This window comes from Perca flavescens, chromosome 4 (genome assembly GCF_004354835.1).
Source record: "Perca flavescens isolate YP-PL-M2 chromosome 4, PFLA_1.0, whole genome shotgun sequence".
NCBI lineage: Eukaryota > Metazoa > Chordata > Actinopteri > Perciformes > Percidae > Perca > Perca flavescens.
The window spans coordinates 11,937,311-11,962,412 of NC_041334.1; the positions used below are offsets into that span (position 1 = coordinate 11,937,311).

The 25,102-nt window shown below is 41.1% G+C and overlaps 1 protein-coding gene across 1 annotated transcript; it reads left to right on the forward strand.

Moving 5' to 3' along the window:
• The first annotated feature begins 557 nt into the window (after positions 1 to 557).
• ywhaba (tyrosine 3-monooxygenase/tryptophan 5-monooxygenase activation protein, beta polypeptide a) lies at positions 558 to 24,949 on the forward strand. The gene is made up of 7 exons (XM_028575223.1): positions 558 to 700; positions 6,587 to 6,746; positions 10,721 to 10,861; positions 15,994 to 16,117; positions 19,930 to 20,093; positions 22,740 to 22,835; positions 24,560 to 24,949. Exons 2-7 carry the CDS (start codon positions 6,594 to 6,596, stop codon positions 24,614 to 24,616), a joined length of 735 nt encoding a protein of 244 aa, XP_028431024.1. The 5' UTR covers positions 558 to 700; positions 6,587 to 6,593; the 3' UTR covers positions 24,617 to 24,949.
• The last annotated feature ends 153 nt before the right edge of the window (positions 24,950 to 25,102 follow it).

A 25,102-nucleotide genomic window follows, 5' to 3' on the forward strand; every position in this document is an offset into this window, starting at 1 on the left:
TTTTTTTATTTGTCAAGGTGGGAAAAAAAAAATTTGAACCCATTTTTCTGTTTTTCCAAATGTCCGTTTGTGCTTAGAAAATTGAACTGATAAGCATTACACGGACCGGGCTACAACTTACATTTAATTGTGCAACCTTAACAAAAGACAAATCAATTAACTTTGGAACCTTCACAAATATTAATCAGAGCAAAGAAGGCCTTCTAATGTTGGCTATTGTAAAGATAAATGAATGATTGCTGATGGACTGTGGGTTTCAGGATTTGCAGTGGTTGTGTAGGTGGTGTGGTGGGAGAAACAGACCTGCTTGTTATAATACATAAACCCTTGTAAAAAAAAAAAAAGAACTTATTTATTTGTTTAAATAAATCTGTGTAACCCACACAAAGCTGTGTCAGCTAACACGATGGTGAACTCGAATACGACGTGGAGACAGTTGCCACGGAGACCGGCGCACGTCATCCTGTAGCGGTTGCCATGGTCTTTCTGACGTCAAAGCCCCTCGCAAGATGCTCAGGAAACCCCCTGGCGCAGTCGCCATGGATACTGGCGGGGGGAGGGGTGGAGTTTAGAGGAAGCGGAAGTGTCAGAGCAGGCGGAAGTGGTACTGCCCTGAATACCCTGAGCAGCGAGCGGAGGACGGCTTGATTAACTCCCATCGTTCAGAGACTAAAATCGGGATTTCTAGTACGCTCTAAATGTGAGTTCATCTGCATATCACTCGATTATTGTCTTGTATACAGGGTAAGGACACTCTTTCGGGGGGGGAACAGCAGCCCCAGCGGTGGCCCATTTCCTTGCCTCTGCGGCGGAAGGTGCCTATTGTGGTTTGGGGCTGGGTGCGAGGATTTAGGCCGAGACTTGTGGCCAAATAGCGAGAAATGGCCCACAAAAACACCTGGCATGAGGTTGCCCTTGCTATCTGTGCTGTGCAGTGTGCTATAGATCGTTGATTTTGAAGGCCCAGACTCCGGTCGATGCCATGCGTGGTGCGCGGGTGCCGTGTTGGGAGGGAGAAGCAGCACCCAAGTCTGGCCATTTTGACAGCTTAGCAGCCGTCGAGAAAGCAGCATTTTAGTAGCTAATGCTAAAGTACAGCCAGTACATGGCATGGGGGATAACGTACGACTAGTACTGAGCTGCTAACTATACCCGGACAACCGACATATCTGGCCTCATTATTCGCATAACGGCGTAATTGACGATGTGACTAGCTCCGCTCCGTTATGGCGTAGTGAAACGCTATAGAAGCTAACACACCCTCCCTATTTCCCGGGAGTTTCCCTATTAAATGCTACTTCAATTTCAATAACGTTTTCTTTACATATCATTTAAGCGACATAAGATAACGGTGAAAACGGAACAGAAGCCGTATTTAATTATCTTACTATTTCAGCTAATCGCTCGGTGTAGGAACATATTGAACTGGGTCAGGTCCCGTTAACAGCTAGCTAGCTAAGCTAACTTACGGCCGTAGCGGTAATCTATCTCTCCATCTTAAAATTCCGCAGGGGAATGCGACAAGGAGGGCGTAGTTGTTAGCAGGCCGAACACACGCTACAACCCCGATACTGGGAACTGGACTGGGGAATTGTGTTTTAAGCGTTTTGTTAAAAAGGTTTCCTGAGGCGATTTTTTTTTTTTTTTTTAGCTGTTCAGTGTATCTCGGTCTGCTGTTGAAGATGGTGTTTCTCCATTTCTCGGTGCGCATAAGCCTGTTAACCTTAGTGTTAGCTGTAGTGACTGTGTCCACATTAGGACAGTTTGTGGCCAACGGTGTGTCAAAATGTTCTTTTCACCACAAATATAAATTATTGTGTAATGTTTTCAGTTCATTTAATGGTGTTAAACTAAAGGTTAACTTCTTACCTTTCTAACCGAATATCATTTAAACTATTTACTTTAGCTTTGTCTTTACAAGAGACACTCCATCTCCCATGTTATCTCCCCGATGTAAAAACTCACTGGGCGGCGGGCGCTGCTGGTTTTCGGGGGTATTAACAAGCTATCCAAATTAACCTCAATGCTGTCAACACATCCGGGACCGTACTTCCGTCCTTAACAATGAAAATGGCATGCTTCAACAACTCCCAAATTATGCAGTAAAAGCTCCTTAATTTCCACTTTGAAAGTTAAGTTCTTATTGTTTTGTCTCATAGAAGTCCAATTTTGTATAGTAATATGTACATATATGAAAATGTACACGTAAATTCTGAAATGCGTGTAAATTAATTCCATTTGTACCTGTGATCACCCAGGAAAAGCACAGCAAATAGAGCGGAAACTGCGCCAGACCGGATATGCTCAACAACGGCGAAGGGGCCCGGGCATGGAAACGGAGATGCGTGCTAGCTAGGTGGTTGGATAACAGCATTGCTAATGTTGACTACATTGGTGATGTGCCAGGCGATTGTAGCTGGCCGAATAAGCCAATCAGGATCAATTCTAACAGATGTGCGGCTCGCTGCGGCGCTTAATCACTTGAAACTGCAATGAGCGCATTTTACCCAATGCTAAATGCTAACTTGAGGAGGCTAAAATGAAACTAAAGAGCTTCAAAGGCATGGCACGGCTGTCGAAATGAAAGCACTATGCCACATGCCGTCTGATGATTCACTTACTAGTCAACTTGGTTAAAAAGCCTCAATATTTCCCTGTTATTTACACAGAGCATATTTTCCTGTCTGTGCTTATTTAATGGCCTGTCAAATTCACAGATTAAATCAATGACTACATTAAAAGCGATAAGATTTTTATAGGAATTTATTAAATTTAAGTGTGACGTAAACCTTTTAACCTGTGACCAACCAACAGATAAAAGAGAGAAAACGGAGGTCTGACAAAAAAAATGTGTAGCCCAGTTAATTATAAATGTTTGTCAGTAGTGAAATACATTAAATTATAGCCGTGTTTTCCCTTGGTTTGTAAAAGACTTAGGTGCACGTACTTTGGCGGGAGGTTTCGGGGTCCTCCCTTAAGACAAAACTACTAGCAAAAAAACTAGAGCATAAAATGAATAACTCAAAAAGCTTATAGACAAAACTTGTTAAAGAAGTCCACTGGGGACTAACTACAATCACTAGATCTGAGAAAAGTTATTTAGTTATTAATTTTGTTTAGGTGGTGCCCAGAAAGGCTTAACAGGTTTTTGATGAGCATGGTGTTAGAATACAAAATAAATGCCTATGCTGTCAAGTTTGTAGCATATAGTAACAGTTTATAAAATACCTTACCATTTCCTAAAATAATGTGTAATTGAAAGGTGCTGCTGACAGATAAAACCCTTCATCTCTCCCATGTAGACAGGTGACAACACTGTCAAGGTGGTAGGGCTGCAATAAAATGTCAGAAAATGGTGATAAATGCCAACGACAATTTCCCAGAATCCAAGTGATATAGTCCAGGCCAATTATCCAGATATTTAGTATACTCTCATTTCGGTCATGGAAAGTTGGCAAACAATCTCAGGTTTCTTCCCAATCTAGTGCCTGGATAATGGAGGAAATGGGTATCTGAATTTATAATGATCCCATTAAATTATGGTCTCAACATGTTGTTTTTCGGTGAACGACTAGAACTGCACGCAATGTTGGCAGATGATGGATTTTACGATTCAGCTCTTGAATCAGCACTGGAACTGTGCCATTGATGTGCCAGTAAGCCCATCATCATCATCATCAAGTTGTGTTAATTAAAAAAGATTCATCTTTACATAGTGTATGTTGGATTCATGCTAATAGAATTTAGAATTATTTTTTTTTTAAGATCTATTTTAATTACATTTTAATTACTTTTTTTTTAATTACTTTTTCTTTAAACTATTGAACAATAATAGTTCCCCCACTTCAGCAACGCTGAGGACCCCTAGGGGTCCCGGACCCCCTGTTGAAGATCTCGGACCTACCATTTCTTTCAGATGTGAGGTCTGCGGTCATGCTGTCACACATGTCTATATTTGGCTAATCCAGCTGATGAAGTACCTGATGAATCAGGCAGTTTCATAACATTGAGGAAAAATTCCGACAATAATCTTGTAAAGAGGCCCTCCTTATTGGTTTGCAACATCCTGAGATATCCTCCAAATCGTTGCCATTTCTATATAAACTGATGGTAAATATTGTTACATTGCCCTACCCTAAAGTGGCAAAATGTTTCAAGTAATTATTGATTTATTGGCAATTATCCGTAGTTCACAAACATGAACAATTAAATTGACTGGTCAATATTTTTACACATGGGGGTGAAAAAATTATGCACCCTTATCCGACACCATGAATTGAATGGAAGATAACCGCAACAGCAACTATTGAGCCACCTCTATTAAATGTCAGGAGTACAAAAATATGAAATGGGCTGGGGTGTAATTAGGGATGGGAAGTACATCTCTTTAAAGGGGTCCAGATCTTATGGCTCCGTTCCTTTCCGAGAGCTCATTGTAGGGGTGGGCGATACGGAGAAAATCAGATATCGCAATATTCTTGACCAAATACCTCGATGTCGATATTGTGGCGATATTCTAGGGTTTACAATTGGTGCTTTAACAAAACATCTTCACAATGAGGTGTGGCTTGTGAAGGCATGTGAGACATGACATGAATGCAATAAAACACCTTTCAGAGAGTAAAGGTTGCTGCAGTAATTTTCGAGAACTGTGACCTTCGGAGTTTTATTTTCCAGCACAAATCCACTAAGGAATGGCTTTAAACAAATAATGTCCTGGGAGTTGTTACACGATACCTCGGTCCAATCAAGAATTTGCGGCGGGACTTGGAGATTGTTGTTCACCAACAGCCAACAGTAGGGCTGTGTTCGATTAGTTGACTAACACTCATTCAATTGTATCGACTAATCGATTAGTTAATTTAATCGACAGATCTGTAAATCTGAGTTTCTCCGCAAAGAGTCATGCAAAAGGATGCATATATTGACTAAGATAATGCCTCATTTGCATATTTAAACACATTTCAGAAAACGTGTAATACAACAAATAATTGCCTTAATGAAAGTAATCAAAGTAGGTTTCACGGTGATATCTATTAGGTAAAATGTCAACCCTTAATTCTTGTGTTTACCAGAGAAATAAGTCATTCAGCATGAAAAAAAGCATAAAACGTGACTAATCGACTAAAGAAATCTAAGTTGACTAAGACCAAAACGACCGATCAGTTGACTAATCGACTAAGAGGGAGCAGCCCTAGCCAACAGTCCCTGTGAAACACGACAGGGCTGGAGCACTTTTGCAAAGAATAAGGTGTGGGGGGGAAGCAGTGTTCTGATTTGTATAGTATAGATGTCCACAGATACCATATCTGCTAGGGTTGGAACAAAAATTTTATGTATCGTGATTTTTATTTATTTTTTTGTCTCTAGAAGTGTATTTTTCAACTTTTTGTATTTTGTTAAAAGGAAAAGAAAATCGCAATACTCAATACTGTGGAATCGCAATACTTCTAGAATCGCAATAAATGAAAATTGCGATCGCCAATCGAATCGGCACACAGCAGGGTGGTGTTTGAATTTCCCTCTGGTGGACTGGTGGTCCCATCGCTAGGTTATCAAACTTGTTAGTCTGCCGATGTGAGGGTAAAGCTGGATTCTGGTATGGGCGTATTAACATCTTTTACTTCCACTTTGTTCATTCCTTAGCAGTAGAACTAAGGGGGTTTATAAGTGAATGAAATACATGAGACATGCAAATGTAGACGCTTAAGGTTGGTGAAAGCCCATAGTGGAGTTTATAGTGGGATGTGTAGATGTAAAGGAGATGGAGGCGAGCCTGTGGCCTACTTAGACCTACAGATTCATTTGGTGAGCAGAAAGCCGTCTGGGATAAAGGATGCTGGAATTGAAAAGGCCTCTTGACATTTTTTAAAGTCCTGTTAGAGCTTTGCTGGTATTTTGTTACCTTTTTTGTATGTGGTATTAGTAGGGCTGTCCCGAATACCTTTTCTTTTTTTTTGTGCTTTGAAGCTTTGGTAGTAATTAGTACCGAATATTCGATTGGCTTCTGATCAGGGCCACTATTTCTACCGTCATTAAATCGCCTGAACCATACCAGGCTGCTGCAGTATAACCACCCAGAGCTCTACACGTCAGACTGCTCGGTTATAACTCGACATTTCTCCGTTCTCAGCTGACATGGACGCAATGAGCTGCATTTTTTATTTTTTTTTGTCAAGTATTTGGAGATTACAGTATTGAAGAGAAAATAAACTTAATATTTGAATCCTGGTGTTGAAAATCGAATACCTACCTAACATAGATATTAGAATCCAATCAGTGACAGTTGAGTAATTAGCCTTTACCTAACAAGTGATGGGGATGGGTTTGTGAAAATGATTAAGCAGCTTTTATACATTTCAGCTTCTAGCCCAATACTCTGGCTATTCCACGCTAGTGGTTTTTGTTTTCTCTTCGTTCCCCTTCTTCGCCATTTGACTTGATATCCTGGTCCATCAGATCTCGCACACCCGTATTTCTGTCTTCCTTTTTTGTTGTTGCATGTTCCAGCTGGTAAATGGAGAGCCTCGATGCGCAAGTCCAAAACTCTTAAGTGTCTTTCTGACTCCTGTTCTTCTCCCTGTAGCCTCAAAATGGATAAGAACGACCTGGTGCAGAAAGCCAAGCTGGCCGAGCAGGCCGAGCGCTACGACGACATGGCGGCTGCCATGAAGGCCGTGACGGAGCAGGGCCTGGAGCTCAGCAACGAGGAGCGCAACCTGCTCTCTGTCGCCTACAAGAACGTGGTATGGCATCCATCCGATGGCTCTTTTTTTTGTTTCCCTCCAAAATCTGTAGATGTTTCGAATTAGGGCTGCACAATATAAGAAAAATATCTATTGCGATTATTTTGCAGTGTTTCCCACACAGACTAATTTGTGGCGGTGCGCTGCACAATAGACGCCTGCTGCAGCACATTGTTTCGTTATTTTTTTAACGCTATTTCACACACACACACACACACACACACACGCACACAATACAGAGCTCATGGTTCAATGTGCGCATGTTACTTTTTAGTTTGAAAATAAACTGATTTAGGGCTCCACGATATGAGGTGAATATGTAATCTGCAATACGGTGTTGGAATAACGAAATAACTATATTACTTGCGATAAATAATTTTGAAATTGAATTAAAAACAAATGAAAGGAAATCCTTTCCAACAGTCTCTTATTGAACACATTAAACATGGAATTTAATATAAAAGGCAGCACTAAGTAAAGAATGATGGTTACATTTTAAAGTGCAGTCTCTCTTTCTCGTTGTGATTATTGAGTCAGTTGATATCGCGAAGATGATAAAAGCAATTATACATTGTGCAGCCCTAAACAACAAGTAATGGATTTTCTCAAATTAATGAATAAATCAACTTGTTTTACAGGTACATTTTCTCCATAAAACTAAGCTGAAGAATAAAAATGCCTAACTAGAAATGTCCTCGTGAAGACAAAGAATAAATGTACAGGCTTAAATGAGTTAACATTGAACTAGCTGCGGTTAATGCTGTTGTTCAGTTGGATTTTACAACGTGAAACAATATTAAGAGGCAGCATGAACGCAAACTACGTCAATGGGAATGGAAACCGTGACAAACGGAAGCAGATTGGCTGAGGCAAGGACAACTGCATCCATACGTATCCACTTGAATGTTTCAACTTGAGTAAAGAAATGTCGGTATCTGAGTGGTTTGAATATGAACATGGCCTAGCGGAGATTGACCATTAATGTGATGTGAAAGTCCCACTTTGCACCGCACCTACTGGGGCTGCACAATTAACCGCAATTTTGTCAAAATCACAATATGGACTAGTGCAATATCCAAATCGCAGGGGGGGAGCAATATTTGTAAAAGGCAAATGAATGAAAATGATAACAATGATACCAAAATGATCATTCCTTCCAATATTGTGAATCATATCGCAATATCGGTCAAAATAACCGCACTTGGATATTTTCCTCATATCGTGCAGCCTTAGCACCTATCCTGTTGATAGAATTAAATTGATTGTTGTGATCTATTTTTCAGCTCCACCGCACGTATTATCACCGTTTTGGACACATTGCGTCACGATATATATTTACACCCGTTAATGAACAGGATAATGATTAAACACCTATGGCAGCTGGGAACATCTCCCTCTGAAGTTATGGCCTGTGTTCTTTCTCAAACGACATTTCTCTGGGGAAACATTTCTGTGGTGGTTTAGGGCAACAGGACGTAATGTGCAGGCTGCAACGTTTACCTACCATTATAGCTTATCCTGTCTTGGCTTATCACTTGCTAAAATGCCATTTTTGAAAGCCGGGTACAAAAGACTCTTTGCTTTCCCCTGATGTTTATTTAAACCTTCTAAAGTGACCGTTAAAATCTTCGCATTTGGCTTCTTTTTATATACTATGTAGTCTCGCTGCTCTATGTTTTTGTTTTTCATGAAGATTTTAAAGTCTTGAATATAAAATCACAAATTATGCAAGAGCAGCCTCATGTTTTCCAGCATGTTTTCTAGGGCTGCAACTAACGGTTAGTTTAATAATCGATTTAATCTGTTGATTATTTTTTCGATTAATCGATGAATCGGATAAAAAAAAAACTTTACATCTTACTTAATTTACATCAACTCAATACATACATACTTGTTGTTTTAGTTAATAGTTGTGTAAAGGTAAGTAACCCAAATAGCAGATACAGACAAGAGACACACACACACACACACACACACACACACACACACACACACACACACACACACTTATTCATTAAATTATTACCATCATTGTAGTAAGTGCAAGTTAAGTTCATTTATACGCCACACACTAATATATTAGTCAACAATAACTGATATGGGACAAGCACATAATATATACATGACAACAGATTGAAAAATGAATGGGCCAAAAAAGGTGAGTGAATAAAACCGTGTCTTTAGTCTTGCAAACTATACCACCCCTGCTTTATTACTGTTATTAACGAGCTAACGCTAGCTTGTCATGCTAGTCAGCTGGATAACGAGTAAACGGCAGCACCAGAAGAGCTACTGGAGGGACGGTACGTTCCTCACTTCAGAACGGAACAGAAGTAGGATAGTGTAGGTGACTTTACCCTGTTGTTGAACTCCCTTCCTCCTCATCAAGGACTCCAACATGTTTACATTTTAGGTGCTGAATCATCACCGTGGTGCGCCCGTGCCATGCCGTGTCGCTTTTGCTTATCTTGCAATTGACATGTTTTTGATTTATTTAGCGTGAAATGCTCCCACACCTTGGATGACTTAGGTCGTACTGATTTCTCTGCCTCCGCCGAATGTTTCAGAACAACGTTACGGGTCTCTCCGGTCTCTCTCCGTATTTCCTCTACCCCCACTCTGCTCTTTTTTTCTTTTCTTTCGCTCCGCTCCGCACTGCTCCGCTCAACTAAATTTTTTTTTTATCTCCGCGACTGAGTGGTGTAATAGTTGCGCGACACAACGAATCGATAATGAAATTCGTTGCCAACTTTTTTAGTAATCAAATTTTATCGATTCGTTGTTTCAGCCCTAATGTTTTACTTATATTATGGATTTTCTTTTTTTTGCATGTTTCAAAACTCGCTGTAACCCAACCAAGAGGATAGTATAAAGCCCCTGACACACCAACCCGACGGCCGACCTTCGGCAGAAAAGGCGGTCGGACTAATCAGCCGGCTCCCCGAGGTCCAAAAATGCCTCTGAACACACCGAATCGATGCTGACACGAGAGTATGTTCTGCGCGTGCGCGAGACGTAATACGTCCCCATAACAGCAGGTGGCGCTAATCTGTATTGTCGCCCAAAAAATGAAAACCGGCAGCTGATTGGACAAACACGTCATGTGGGTCTGGCTGTTCCCGGATTTTACAACCGGGCATAATGGTGGCTTTGTTCGGAATACGATCTTGTATTTTACAAAGATAGTTCACCGAAACGTGTTTCTGAAAACATTTTAAGTGAGAAATAGGCCATGCCGTTGCTGAATCTGTCTTCATTTCAGATCGACAAAGGTCAGTTTGAAAGATTTTCGTCAGATTTTGAGAGTCACGCTCATTCTGCTCACCATTTCCCGGTTAGCACTCCACCAATCAGATTGGTCATTGAGTCCGACTGCCCGCCCTCCGACCCAGCAAGTCAGGTCAGCCAAAATGAAGGCCGACAGATCCGAAAAAAAACGAACTATTAAAGTCTTCATTCATACTTGGTGGTTAAATTAAATGTTAGTCTCTCATTATTTCTTTGCCCAACATTATTTCAGCGTTATCCGCAGGCCCAAATGGATCCTGCTAATTTTTCTTCTTGATCCAGAATAATAAATATGGGGAATTTAGCAGACTTTTTGTCTGCTTGAGGTGGAGTTGTGTTGACGTGAGTTTAATAAAAGAAAAATTTAATCTGTGAAAAATTATGCGGAATTCTGCGTGCGCAGATTCCGTGTGACCCTGATTATCAGGTTTTATGACAAAGAAACGACCACATTGCAATATTGTCCTTGTATGTTGTTGATCTTCAAAGTGTGCAGTAAAATAATTTCAGAATTGACACCAAGTTTAGTAATAGAGTATTACAACAAATTGTGGCTGTAATCCTCTATTAAAACCCCAATCAATCTATCCTACTAAATATGTATTTCAGCAGTATTTATCCAGTCCTGTGTACAAGGTGTCTGTTAACGTCGGTTCTTTCGTTGACATTTTTTTTCTTTCTGTCAGGTGGGGGCCCGCCGCTCATCCTGGCGCGTCATCTCCAGCATCGAGCAGAAGACGGAGGGGAACGAGAAGAAACAGCAGATGGCCCGCGAATACCGTATGAAGATCGAGGCTGAACTCCAAGAAATCTGCCACGACGTGCTGGTACGGAGAGGGATGGGGAAAGGGAGGGAGGGAGGGATAGAGCCAACAAGCTGGGTGGAGATGATGGCTTGGGAGGAGTGGTACAGAAGGTATAAAGACGGAGCAGTGGAGGAAGAGGGAAAGACGGTGGAAGAAAGCACACTGGAGCTGATCCCTCCTGGCTGTGGAAGTATACCGGTCACATGGAGTTCCTCGTGTAATGTTGCTAGCAGCAGCGCTGGCAACTGGTTAGAGTTGTCAAACAAAGCTTTAATTTTCTTCTCAGCTTTTGGTCTTGCTAGCAAGTTGCTACACCACGTGGGTATATTTGCCTTATTCTTATGCCTTCACTTGGTGCAGAGGCAAACGAGTGCTTGCTTGGAAAGGCAACACTGCGGCACAAGCCGTGTAAAGAGGCATATAGTTTGTTTGGGCACAGGGGAGAGGTGGGCTGCCTGCATGTAGATTCCAAAAGACAATGTGGTGTTTTATTTAAATTAATATAGTTTATGAACCTGTTAATACTAAGTCTTAATTTTTTAACTGACCTCTGTCAGGGGAGAAAGTTAAAGGAGAATTCCGGTCAATTTCAACCAGTATCTTTGTTTGTACATTTGGAGTGCTGTCTGTAGCGAGAGAAACAAACAATTGCTGTGGCCTACACTGTTATCCTCCTGCTAGCATTAGCACCCAGGAGGCTGAAACGGGGCAAGTTTATTTATTTTATTTTATTTATTTATATAAGAATTTTTTGGGGCTTTTCCATTTTTATTGTGTAGAGACAGTGGATAGACATGAAAGGGGGAGAGAGAGATGGGTGTTGACACGCAGCAAAGGGCAGCAGGTCGGATTCGAACCAGTGCCGCTGCAGGACTCGGCCAACATGGGGCAAACGCTCTTACTGGGTGAGCTAGAGGCCGCCCCACAGGGCAGGTTATAAATGTGCTTTTAGCCTCTTAACATGTTTGAGATCTCATCACAAGTGTCTACCCATGTGAAGTGATTCTATCTGTGTGAACACAGTGAATATGGCTGCAGTAGATGTGAAAGAAATGCTTAAAGGTTGTGCTAATTCATACCTCTGTTTGTGTGTGTGCATTTGATCGGTCAACACAATGCATTGCCAGGTGATGTTATGTTGCATGGTGACGCACCGTGGGTCGGATTGAAATGAATGAGAAAGCCGTGATTTTTGACAGGGCGTTGCTGTCGGTCTGAACGCCCTCAAGGCTTCGGTACGCTTCGACTGAAGGGCTTGTCAGACGGTCACTTTGTGTCAGTTGAATGCCTTCCATGACAGATTGTCCAAAAGTGTGGAGAAATTTAAGCAACCATTGCATCTCACCCCTTTCTATGATGGATTCAAGTAAGGCCATTTGGAAGCTATAAATAGATTTACCTTCCGACGTGGTCTGACAGCGTCGTACGAACTAGTCGTACCATAAACTAATTCTGTTTGCTCATACCTCGGCTTTAAGGCTCACGGCCCCCTTTTGACTAAAGGATTAGATTTTATTCAGCAGACATCCCAGGCCACCAGGGTGCCCGGTGACTTGCAGTAGAGATGCAGAAAACAGATAGTTTAGAGCAGGGGTTTGATGTTCTTTTAGGCCAAGGACCCCTAACCTATAAGAGAGACGAGCTGGGACCCACTACTACATAGATTGTATAAAATTGAGTTGCATCATAAACCTGCAGTAATGTGTTGGGTGGCCTAAAGCCTTTACACATAGCTTTTAATGGTGCCCTACAATACTAAGCTACTATTACCATATTCATATACCATCATGTTTGAATGTCAAACATACATGTGGAAGGCACAGTGAATCCATTAGCTTAACTGTATCTGTGGATGGCTACCATAGTGGCTGGTTACCTTGCCTATAGGCCAGTAAGCCTATCATCAATGTTGAGATTGTTAGGATGGAATCATGTTTATGTAAAAAAATATTTTTAGACATGTTAATTTTAGGGGAAAAAAAGTATTAAACAATTTGGTGGTGACTCTGAGGACCTCACCCCCAGGGGTCGCAGACCCCCCTTATTTGAAGATCACTGTAACCAAAAAAAAAGAGTATTCTGTAACCCAAAAAACTGTTAGTTTATGGTCAGTCTTGCCTTAAAGAGCCCCTATTATTACACTCCTTTTCAGCATCAGTGTAGCTCTTTGAGCAGATTGAGGCCTCATGAACAACCCTCACACTGCCAGGCCCGAGTAGGAAACCGAAATGGCTCAAGGTCTAACCAGACGCAGATTTTAGCGCCTGAGAAGACTTCTAATAATATCTTGAAGGTCAAGCTGGAAGCCTGTGCAGTGATGTGGTGCTGTAGGAATGATGGGAGGGAGGCACGGCTGGAGACATGCTGTCCTTAAAGCTGCGCCGAGCTTGGGAGGGAAATCTGCCGTGCATCGGCGGGACAAAAAAAAAATATGTCGGGGACCTTGATCTGGAAGATATTGCAAATTGATTAGACTAAAAGCAACAAATATATATTATGTAGGTTCTGTTTTGAAATGGAGTATAAACTAGAGCTGCAACAAACATTGGTTTTCATTGTCGATTACTCTGCTGATTATTCGATTAAGTTGTTTGGTCTCTAAAATGTCAGAAAATGGTGAAAAAATGTGGATCAGTGTTTCCCAAACGCCCAGGATGACGTCATCAAATCTCTTGTGTTGTCCACAACTCCCAGATATTCACTTTACTGTCACAGAGGAGAGAAGTAACTAGAAAATATTCACATTTATGAAGCTGGGATCAGAGAATTTTTACTTCTTTTTTTTCTTTAATTACTTAAACCGATTGATTGTAAAAAATAGTCAGTGATTTAATTTAATAGGTGACAGCTAATGGATTCATCTTTGCAGCTTTATCTCTCATAGGAATGCCAAAATAAATCTGGAGGTGCCACACCATGATGTAAGGAAAGGAAGAAAAACAAAATGATTATATTTGCCTTTTTTCTAGGAAAATATTGAATACTTTTAACTCCTATAAAAAGCCTTTTAAAATCAATCGAAGAGCTGCTCACAAGTCCTGTTTCCACTAAAACTGAAGCATTTTGGGTCACAAGCCAAACGGTTGGGAACCGCTGGGCTGATGCAACCAGAGACATTAAAGGTGTAGCCACCACAGTAGACATGGCAAAATCGCACGGAGGCATTGCTTTGGTGTAATCACTCAGAAGTCAAAAATAATGTAACATCAAGTATATTATATTAGTATTTTAGAATAAAACTATAGAAGTTCTTTGAAGCCATGAATAGGGCTGAAACGATTCCTCCACGAAGTGTCCAAAGTTTGGAATCAGTTCAAACGTAAATAAAACAAACTCTGTACCGTGTGTCTACTGCAAAATCAAACTAGCTTACCATGATAATAGCTCGACGTCAGTGCTTCAGCGTCTCAACAGAAAAGTTTAACTTAATCATCCATTCCATGAAGCGGACCCGACTAAGTCAGAGTCGTATGGACGATGAAACTACACCAAAAACAAAGACAAGAAAATAAGTAGTGGTGACCACAATTTGATATAAAGAGCTGACGCGTTGACTATCTCTTTGGAAAAACAGCTGATCAACGATCTAGTAGCATAAGTGTAACGGAGCTGTTTAGCCTTGTAATCAAATATATAAATGAAAATAGGTTTAGTATAACTAATGTTTACATATAGGCCTATATACAGATCAGACTCCGGTTGAAATTGAAAGCTATGTTGCACAACTTAATGTAATGTTTATGTATGTTTATTGTATGCCTTAGTTTGAGGTTGATATCATTTGAAAAAAATTTCTTTAAAAAAAAACAACAATGTAATATAGCACTTGAATGCACTTAATGTTTAGTTTTTGTAGATGTGATATTTTAAGCAATGTAGGCAATACAAATGTAGCTTTTTCCGAAAATTTAACCCAACTATTGTTAATTATTGCTCTTCAATAAAACAAAAGTATTTCTTATCCGATTAATTGATGGAATAATCGGTAGAATACTCTATTACTAAAATAATCGATAGCTGCAGCCCTACATTATTTGTCTTGGTTGTTTTTAAAAATGCAAAAACAAAAATTATCCGATTAATCGATCGATAAAGTGCTAGATTAATCAATTACAAAAAGAATCGATAGCTGCAGCCCTAGCCATGAACTTCAAAGGCCAGTTGCCTGTAATTCATTCATTCATTTAGTTTCTTGTTACCTTTTTTTGAAATGAAGGCTTTCCTCTCTTTTTACAGCAATGTCTGAAATAATGATCTCCACAGCTCTGTTTTATTTATTCTTCTTTGCTAATTATCCACCGCTCTGTTTGTCAGTCATAGTGTAAGAGTTGATTTACAAGTGATTATTTGGTAGTTGATCTTAATCTGGTGATTTTAGTCTGGTTTAGTGTCTACATGACATTCCCAGGCCAGGTTATTGGATTAAACTTTTTTTTTTTTTTTGGGGGGGCATTTCTACCTTTTATTCGATAGGAAAGCTGAGATCTGTAAGGGGAGAGGGGGGAGACATGCAGGAAAACCATCACAGGTCGGACTCGAACCCTGGACCTTCTGCGTCGAGGAATAAACCTCTACATATGTGCGCCCGCTGTACCAACTGAGCTAACCGGCCACGGATTAAGCCGATTTAAAGCGGTCCCCTCCGTGGTTGAAAGATCTAAACGTAATCACTGAAACAAAGCTGGAAGTTTTCACCTCAATCTCGCTCAATCCTCCAGAGTAAATTATCCGTTCAAAGGAGTTCTTTTTGAGATGTTAGCATGTACACAAAACATCTGACCTGATTTTCAGCATTACGTTGATCAGTGAGTTACAGAAATGTGTGTTTAAGATAAAACTTCATTGTCTGTTCTCACCGAAGGAGCTATCAAATAAGCGACCACACCCATCACGTCATCGCACACTTGGCTTCAGACTCAGTGCCACGCCTCAGACAGACACACACACACACACACACACACACACACCCCGTCTGGGTTTTAGCAAAGGCTACAGTGCAAAGTAATGTACTAGTAAAACCATCTATAATCAAGCTGTCAACTTCCTTTTACACTGGCAGGTTGCTGTGTGTGTTACCCTGCTGTTGTTCTGTGTAAACACAGACTCTGCTGGCCTGTTTTTCTGAACCCTTCTGGTCATCTCATCTGTTTCAGAATCTGCTCGACAAATTCCTCATTCCCAACGCATCTCAGGCGGAGAGCAAGGTGTTCTACCTCAAAATGAAAGGAGACTACTTCAGATACCTGTCAGAGGTGGCCTCTGGGGACTCAAAGAAGGGTGAGTGTGTGTGTGTGTGTGGGTTTGACACATTGAAGAAACATGTTCTCATTGTTCTTTCGCTCTGATTTTGTCAAGGAAATGAGCAATGCGTTAAATCCCCTTTTTTTTACAGGAGGAGCAACTAGATCTAGTTCCAGCACGTTTCTTCATTTGGGAAACTGTGTACAAGTTAAGACAGTTGTGCAGAGTGGCGTTTGTTGACTCAGGGAGTTTGAACCCTGTTAAAGGGAGGAGTCCTTACTCGGCGTGGCACCTGGCTAGTCAAAGGCTAACCCTTTTTATTGCTCACACAAAAGTCTGTTTCTGTTTGCTTTTGTTTGCAATTGGTAATCCGCTGCCGCACCAACCGTCATCAGTCGTAGACCCTAAACATTCTCTAAAGATACCATAGAAATCAGGTGTTTCTTAAACCACATGCTAGATCGGCCTGTAAATTACGTTTTATCACAATATGATTATTATATTGATTCTTTGGACAACGATAGAACATTTACTGATTTAACAAACTATGCCACGATACGATTTCGATTCAATTCAAGGTCCTGTGACTGATACGAGACAATGCATAAGCCCTTTAAAACCAGTTATATATAAAAAAAAAAAAACCAAAGATTGAATCCTTACATGGATCCAGATCGATGTATCGTTACACCCCTAATTGCAAAAAAATGGAAATACAGTTATGCTTGGCGCTGATGGCTCCGCCTTGATAATGCTCCCTGGACCAGCCAAGCAGCAAGCTAAACTGAGACAGGGAGCACCATGCAGAACCATTCTCCCCGGGTAAAAAAAAAAGAAAAAAAAAGTGAGCCAAAAGAAAGAGATTAAAAACCATTTAAAACTGAGTCATGTTAGGACTCTGAACTAGGAAGGTGGAGGCTGGGGGGGGGGGGCAAAGCGTGAGTTAAGCCGCGTCAGTGTAGCAGGGACCAGTGAGGAGGGAGTCCCATTTAAAAGGACCGCCTTGATGTGAGAATGGCTGTGATTGGTGTTTGTGTGTCTGAGAGGAATGATTATCCAATCAGCAGGCGTATGACTTCCGTGCCCTGCATGAACTAACGCTAAGCTTCATTAAACAAATTAGGCAATAACAGAGATGATGGTACAGGTTGGATTTGGTGGATAGTCTACCAGATTGTTTTAAAGCACAAACTGAGAGACGTAAAAAAAAAAAGTGTGTGTGTCAGGGTTTATGGGAACAGTGTGTGTCAGGGTTTATGGGAACGGTCTCAGCCATGATGTCATTTGTTCACATGAGTCATGCCAAGGCTTCACAGCGACACGGATATTTGATAATTAGACTGGTCACACCTTCGAAAGGTCACAAACAAATCATTGGATGAAGATGACGTCGAAATGGCCTAATCGTCTCATCAAACCATTCTTGTGCCGTCTCTATTTCGATCCTTTTGCCATAGCTCCTGTCGGTGATGGTGATGGAGCCTCATTCAGACAGTAACCCAGAATGGTTTGTTGCCAGGTTGGCAGCCATTGTGTAGGAAGTTGAGACTAGATAGTGACCCACTCTACTGGGCTAACTGATGGCAGCATGACATGTGGACTAATCCTCCTAAAGCAAAGATTCCATACAGTCGCACATGGAATAAACAAATGTTTTTTTTTTTTTTTATTAGACTGGATTTTTTTTTTTTTCTTCACACTATCGAACGGGGTTTCATCCCTTTTGGTCCAGACTGAAATATCTCAACATAATGACTGCACTGATTGCCGTGACATTTTGGGACTACATTCATGGTCGCCATCAGCAGATCAAATATCTCAATTGTCCCGGGATTCTTTTTTTGGGTCTAAAAGTTTTGCACAAATTACACAGACCAGTACTTAAGTTTATGTCCAAATATTTGCAAAACTGACATTCCCCTCGGCCTCAGCTGCACTTTGTGTTTAGTGCTAATTGGCAAATGTTAGCGATGCTAAAGGACCCAATCACAGTGTTGGTTTACAATAACTTCTGGGTGGAAAACCCCTGCGTCCGCTACGTAGAGTTTGACGGCGCTGAGCAAACGGGGACGAGGAACAGCTGCATCATCTCTCAGTCTCATTCATCTAAAATGCATGTTTAGAGGAGAAATCTGGCGCAAAATGAACCTAGGGGTTAATAACATGTTGGTACCGAGTCGACCGTTCTCTGGGACATGTTTTCATGCTAATCGAATGTGACCAGTTTTAGCGCAAACCGCTAATTAGCTTGTAAAGTAAGGGTTAGGGTTAGTAAAGTTTCTATCAGGGCTCCAGACTGCGACCAAATGTTTGTTTTTTTTGCGACCAAAATTTTTGAGTGTGCGACTAAATTTTACATTCAGTCGCACATGTGCGACCAGTAAATTTGCCCCCTTTTTTACACTTAAACGTGGAAATTTTGGTACCTGAGAGTGTGTGGGCACAAAGCTTATCTGTCCTCTCAGCATAGAGACAGAGCGGAGCTCCGGCGCGCGCACACACACGCGCAGAGGTGCGGACGGAGCAGACTCGTCGGCTCTGCAATTTCGTTGAAGTCACAGTGAGTCACGGAAATGCCGATAAAGTGGTTGCAAGTGTGGTTAAATTTTTTGTTTTTTCAAAACTTCACACAACTTCAATTTTTAGTTTTTTCAAAACTTCCCACAGACGTCGTTTGCTGCGATATTATATTAATATCGAGGCGAAAGCGGTCGCGGGGCTGTTGACACTTCCTGTGAGTCAAGCAGGCACAATGTTGGTTTATCTGCCCTGGGGACTGACTGACAGGCTGAAGGAAGCTTAATTTCTACAGCACCTTTTAGCAACAAGGCAATTCAAAGTGCTTTACATGAAACATTAAAGAGCAATTAAAAACTGTCCTGATGAAAATAAAACGGGCTAAAAAAGAATAATATAAATACAAGAATAAAAGTTACAGTGAGTAACAAATTAATAATTATTCAATTCAAGGTTGTAGGGCAGGTTTGGGAGGAGAGAGGGAGGGGTTTATTTTTATTTTAGTTTAGTAGCCTAAACAATGCATGTTTAATTTTAAATTCAAATTTTGAATTCATTTTAATTGTAGACTGGAGACTAGAGCTGGTATATTTTTTAAATATTTGTACTTTCATGACAGCGATGGTGCTGTCGGTTTACCTTCTATGTTGCATCTTCAAAAGTGCAAAATAAAATTGAAACTAAATTTGAAACATCACATTGTAATTTCTGCATCTATTATCAAAGTGTTTATTAGTAATACAGTGGAAATTAGTATAAATGTGAATATTTGGTTAGCATGTTTTACGGTGTGTGTGCCCCTAACTTTTGTAGTTGCGCCCCTAAAATTTTCAGTTGGTGGCCACTGTGCTCCTAGTGAAAAAAGTTAGTCTGGAGCCCTGTCCATACCACCAACAGATGTCGCTGTTCCCAATGTTAGATTTGGCAGACTGACCTGCCTGCCGCCGGTCATGGCTGAGCACGTGGAAACCGGCCAATTCCGGTCACCGGCCGCTCTATCAGTGCATCTCTAAAATCAACGGCCACCCGGAAGTGATTTATTTTTTTGTGTGTGATTCGGTCCTAACGCAAAACTAAGACAGCGAACATGTTAACCAGGTAGTTAATTTTGTTTGTGGTCATATACCAAAAAGGTTCTATCAGAGGACCGTACTGACCGCAGGTCACAGTAAACGGGCTCCTCCTGTTTGCGACGGTGGTGTTTGTGCAGAGTGTGTGTGGATGTAAGACGCGTCTTTGAGATTACTGATGATGAATAAAGTTCCGGATCAGCACGCACGGCCAAATCAAAGTGACGTGTGTGTGTGTGTGTGTGTGTGTGTGTTGTATAGACACGGTGGACAGCTCTCAGCAGGCCTACCAGAAAGCCTTCGACATCAGCAAGAAGGACATGCAGCCAACACACCCCATCCGGCTGGGCCTGGCCCTCAACTTCTCCGTCTTCTACTACGAAATCCTCAACTCGCCCGAGCAGGCCTGCACTCTGGCCAAGCAGGTGGGTAACACTACACTTTGGTTACTCCCTTTAGACCAGGGTTTCTCAAATCGGGGTATGTGTATCCTTAGGGGTACTTTTGGAGGACTGCAGTGGGTACGTAAGATTTTTTTCAGTTACAAGGCTGTAGTTCTTGAAGTTTGTCACCTTTTTTTAACATTTTTTTTAAGGTATTTGTCTTGACCTATTCTTGCCTTTTGTCTTACCTCTACAGCCTTTTTTTCCTTCAAAGTTTTTTTTCAGCTTTTTTCGAAGTTTGTCGCTCTAGTGTCTCCTTCCTTCTTTCTGTTTTTTTCCCGAAGTTTTTATTGCTTTTCTGAAATTTGTCTCCTTTTTTTAAGGTTTTTTTAAATTCTATTTTTGACCTGCCTTTCTTTCTACCGTTTTTTTTTTTTTTTTTCACGTTTTTTCGCCTTTTTTCATCAGCATTTAAATGTTTTCCAGGTAAAAGGCTGAGGTTTAGTAAATCTATCGCTGACATCGCTGTATTGTTCCTTTTTGTGTAGACTTTTTTTTTTTCCTTCTACCAAAAATTATTTGCACTGGTTAAGGGGGTTACATGGCTTAAAAAAAAATGTTCAAAGGGGTACATTATGGAAAAAAGCTTGAGAACCAGTGCTTTAGAGCACTGATTTTGAGTGTTTGCTGGTATTCCAGACACAGGTAGTACAGGTAGTGGAGAGACCACGGATCAGTTTGCCAGTTAACCGTCTGACAGCCATTTCCTGGACACAACCTGTCAGAAATTAAAACCTCGGGACTAGGGCTGGGTACCGAACTTTGGTACTTTTAGGCACCGACCGAATTGCCTCCATGGTATCAAAAATGCCATTCAATACCGAATTTCCATATGTAAAGAGAGCTTGATGCGTGAGGAAAATATGCGATAACGTTGTTGAATATCTCAATAACGAGATTACTTGCGCTAAATAAAACAGATATTGTAAGTGTACTCAGTTCTGCATTTCTGCTGCTTTAAGTCTTCTGCTAAAATGCAACAATTGCTTGTTGAATTTAAAACAAATGATTTGAAATGATTTCCAACATTTTTAGTGAACAAATTAAACAGGAATGCGTTAGATTTAAAACTGCAGATTTCTACTGACAATTCCTTTCAACTAACACAAAAAAAATCTGTTTCACGATATATCGCAGCCTCTTGCGATGTGTTTATTGTGCCAGTTAATATTGCGATGAAAAAAAAAAAAAAAAAAAGGCATGCAGCGTGCTTCTACCGAGATCTAATCATGCTTGTGATTGGTTGTCTTAACCTTACACGTTGTAGTGGGACGCAGGAACAACTCTGCGTTCCACACAGAGACGGGCTCACGTGTGTGTCGTATTTTGAGAGGCTTGACTAACAGTGTGTGTCACATAGTTGGAAAGGAGCAGAGAAAACCGTTAATAAACATTTGTACTGCCATGTGTAATATTGTAATTTCTGTTTGTTAAAATGGAGTTTTATAAACTTTGTATCAAAGTATCATCGCGGAACCGGTATCAACAGATCTGAAATTGTTGACCCGACACCCAGCCCTGCTTGAGACGCAGACGTTCCCCCGAGACTCGAGGCCTGTTTGGACAAGGCGTAGTTCAAATGTGCATGCTGTGCAGGATGTCCCTTCATGTCAAAGCGGAGTTCATGTGTACACTACAAAAGTCAAAAGTACATTCAACTTGAACATATGCAAACTAATTCAAATTCATTTTGAAACCGCTAAAAAGGCGACTAAATGTTACTGATAACACAAAGGGACTTTTATTTAACCCCTTGTGTTGTCTTCCCGTCAACCATGCAACTTTTAGTTTTTCTCGGTCAAAGAGCTTTGGACACGTTTCCCCGGTGTTTTCGTCACTTTTGTTAAATATTTTTTTAAGGTCTTCCCAACGTGTTATCATTTTTGTCACTTTTTCTGATGTTTTTGTCTATTTTTCTGTGCTGTTTTCCACGTTTTTCAACGTTCTTTTATCCTTTTTTTTTTTTTTTTTTTTTTTCAATCAAATGCTTTAAAATTGAACAAAACACCCAAATTCATTGAAAGTAGTGAACTGATCATTTATTTGACTTGCGAAGAGCGTTGTACGAAACAGTCCACTTTCTTTGGTTTTGACAATTTGGTTAAAAAGAAACCCAAATTTCTGATATAGAAACTTTTTGAAAATGGGTCACATTTGACCCGAGTACAACAGGAAGGTTAAGAGCAAACGTAGAGCTCATTAAATGGGGTGTGTGTGTGTGTGTGTGTGTGTGTGTGTGTGTGTGTGGGGGCTGGAGCTGATTGATATTATATCTATCGTGATATGAGACTGGATATTGTCTTAGATTTTGGATATAATAATATCGTAATATGACATAAGTGTTGTCTTTTCCAGGTTTTAAAGGCTGCATTACAGTAAAGTGATGTCATTTTCTGAACTTACTAGACTGTTGTAACTGTCATTATATCAACATTACTGATGATTATTTATCAAATCTCATTGTGTAAATATTTTGTGAAAACGCCAATAGTCAACACTACAATATCGTTGCGATATCGAGGTATTTGGTCAAAAATATCGTGATATTTGATTTTCTCCATATCGCCCAGCCCTGTGTGTCAGGTGGGTGTGTACACATTTTAAGAACCCCTCTGTTCCTCCCTGCAGGCTTTCGACGAGGCGATCGCCGAGCTCGACACCTTGAACGAGGACTCGTACAAAGACAGCACGCTGATCATGCAGCTACTAAGGGACAACCTCACTGTGAGTGCACACTCTGACACAACGTTGTACACCAGAATGGATCTGTGAAAGTCCGCATTAGCTGTGTTGTATCCTAGAGTCCATCTTAATCTAAAGTGTGTGTGTGTGTGTGTGTAAATGCGGGCCATCAGTTTAGTAAGGGTTCCCATGTAGTTGTAAAGCCAAGTTTTCTTTGTGCAGATCAGAGACTGAATAACAGTGTAGATGACTAAATCATATCACGACAGAAGCACATAGGGCTGGCCAATATGGCGAGATATATTTATCTCTCGATCTATCTCTCTCTCTCGCTCTCTCTGCAACAAATTGCATAAAAAGACCAAAACTAAAATGAGTTAGTCTCAAAACTTCCAAATTCCCCTGCCCGGTTTGTGGAGCTCAGCCCCAAGTCCAATGGTTCCTACTAGGGCTGTTGGAACGAATTCCAAAAGTCAAATATAATTTGAATAGTAAAAAAATCTATACTATTCAAATGTGATTTTATTTAGTTTTTTAAATAACTATGTTGGCTAATCTCCCTCTTCTCATGTCTGATGAACAATAAGTTATGGGAGTGAGAAACACAAGGCATTGTGAGCTAACGTTAAGCTGGAAATCGGAAGAAGGATGGGAAATAGTTTTAGCATGGCTTTAAAATCGTCCTCCACCGTGCTTATGTTATCAATAGTTGGCTCGTTCTGGTTTCCTAACTGCGTCGTGAGTTATAGTAACGTTAGCGTAGCTGGGAGCTTCATGGAGACAGCTAAAGTTAACGTTGGCTACCCTAAAGCTGTCAAGAATTGGCTTTGACTTCATACATTACCTTCTAACAGCTGGATTCTCAGTAATGTGACAATCTGCAAGAAACGGGTTGCTTTTAAATTACTAAAATAGTAGTGACAGCACCGTTTTGGCTTAGTTATCAATGCCCTTAGCATCGTGGCTAACACTGTTGTCACTTAGTTTATGACAAATCGTTTCGGCTGTGCTTTCTAACATGATGTCATTGTGCTAACCGAGCACCGTTAGCCTTTACAACAGATCATTCCAGAGTTCTCTGCTGATTTGTGTTTGGCGCTGTCTGCTTGTGGTAGAATGTAATGTAAACGGAGAGCGGCGTGCCAGAACTGCAATGTGCCGTGACGTAGGTCCCCTTCAAGGCCAGGCTGATGTTGGAAGTCCCTCTAGTGGACAGAACGTGTAACAACAACCACATGCTTATAGTGGCATTGACAATGCGGAAGACTGACAGCTCTAGTTCCTACTGAAGACATAAATGTTGTTTCTTTGTGTTGACCAGGGTTAACTGTTCCTCAGATCTCTGCAGGGTAAATCCAGACAGCTAGCTAGACGATCAGTCCAATCAGAGTTTTCTCTCGCACGACTAAAACACCTTTTTGAACGTACGCGTTCCACCAAAACAAGTTCCTTCCCGAGGCTATTTTGCTCTGCGCCGCCCAAGACGATTGCTATTGGTTTAAAGAAATGCCAATAAACCAGAGCACTTTTCTCTCCCATCCCAGAATGCTGTGTGGACTAGCCAGACCCTCCTCCACAGCGCAGTGGAGGAAGGCTCGTTAGTAGGATCAAGTCATCGTCAGTTCCTCGTGGTTTTGGTCTTTTCGTGGGATTTGTTAATAATGCGGCTAATATGGAATCCTACCTTAATGGAAATGTAAAGCCTTGTTTACAGCGATATAGGATGACCCAAAGATGTCTTGTCTCCGTTTGTTTTTTTTCTGCAGCTGTGGACATCAGAAAACCAGGGCGACGAGGGCGAAGCCGGTGATGGGGAGAACTAGAGCGCACTTCACTGTTAACCCATCCCCACTCTCTTCCTCCTCCTTCTCCTCCTCCTCCTTTGATCTCTCTTCCTCTCTCTTCCTCTTCTTCCCTGTCTACGTACACATAAAAAAAACAGCCCGTTCATTCCCCCTCGTCCCACTTTTTTTCAAGCCCAGCCTCCCGACCTCCCTTCTGTATAACCAACAGCATGAATAGTACCTGACCTTCACAGACAGATGGGGGGTGGGAGGGGAAGAAAAAAAAGGAGGGGGGGAGGCGAGAGAAAGTACTCAATCACCCCGCGATCCCTCCATCCAGCCCTCCCTCCCTCCCTCCCCTTGATCATGGCACTCCAAGGCAGGCCAGCAGCCTAAACGCACTGGTCAGTGTAGTGTTCTAGCACGCAGGGAGGGCTTTTTATCCCCAAACTACAAAATAAAGCGTCTTTTAGGGCACCCGCTTATATATATTTTTTTTTTAATCTTCCTCGTCCATTCCTTCCG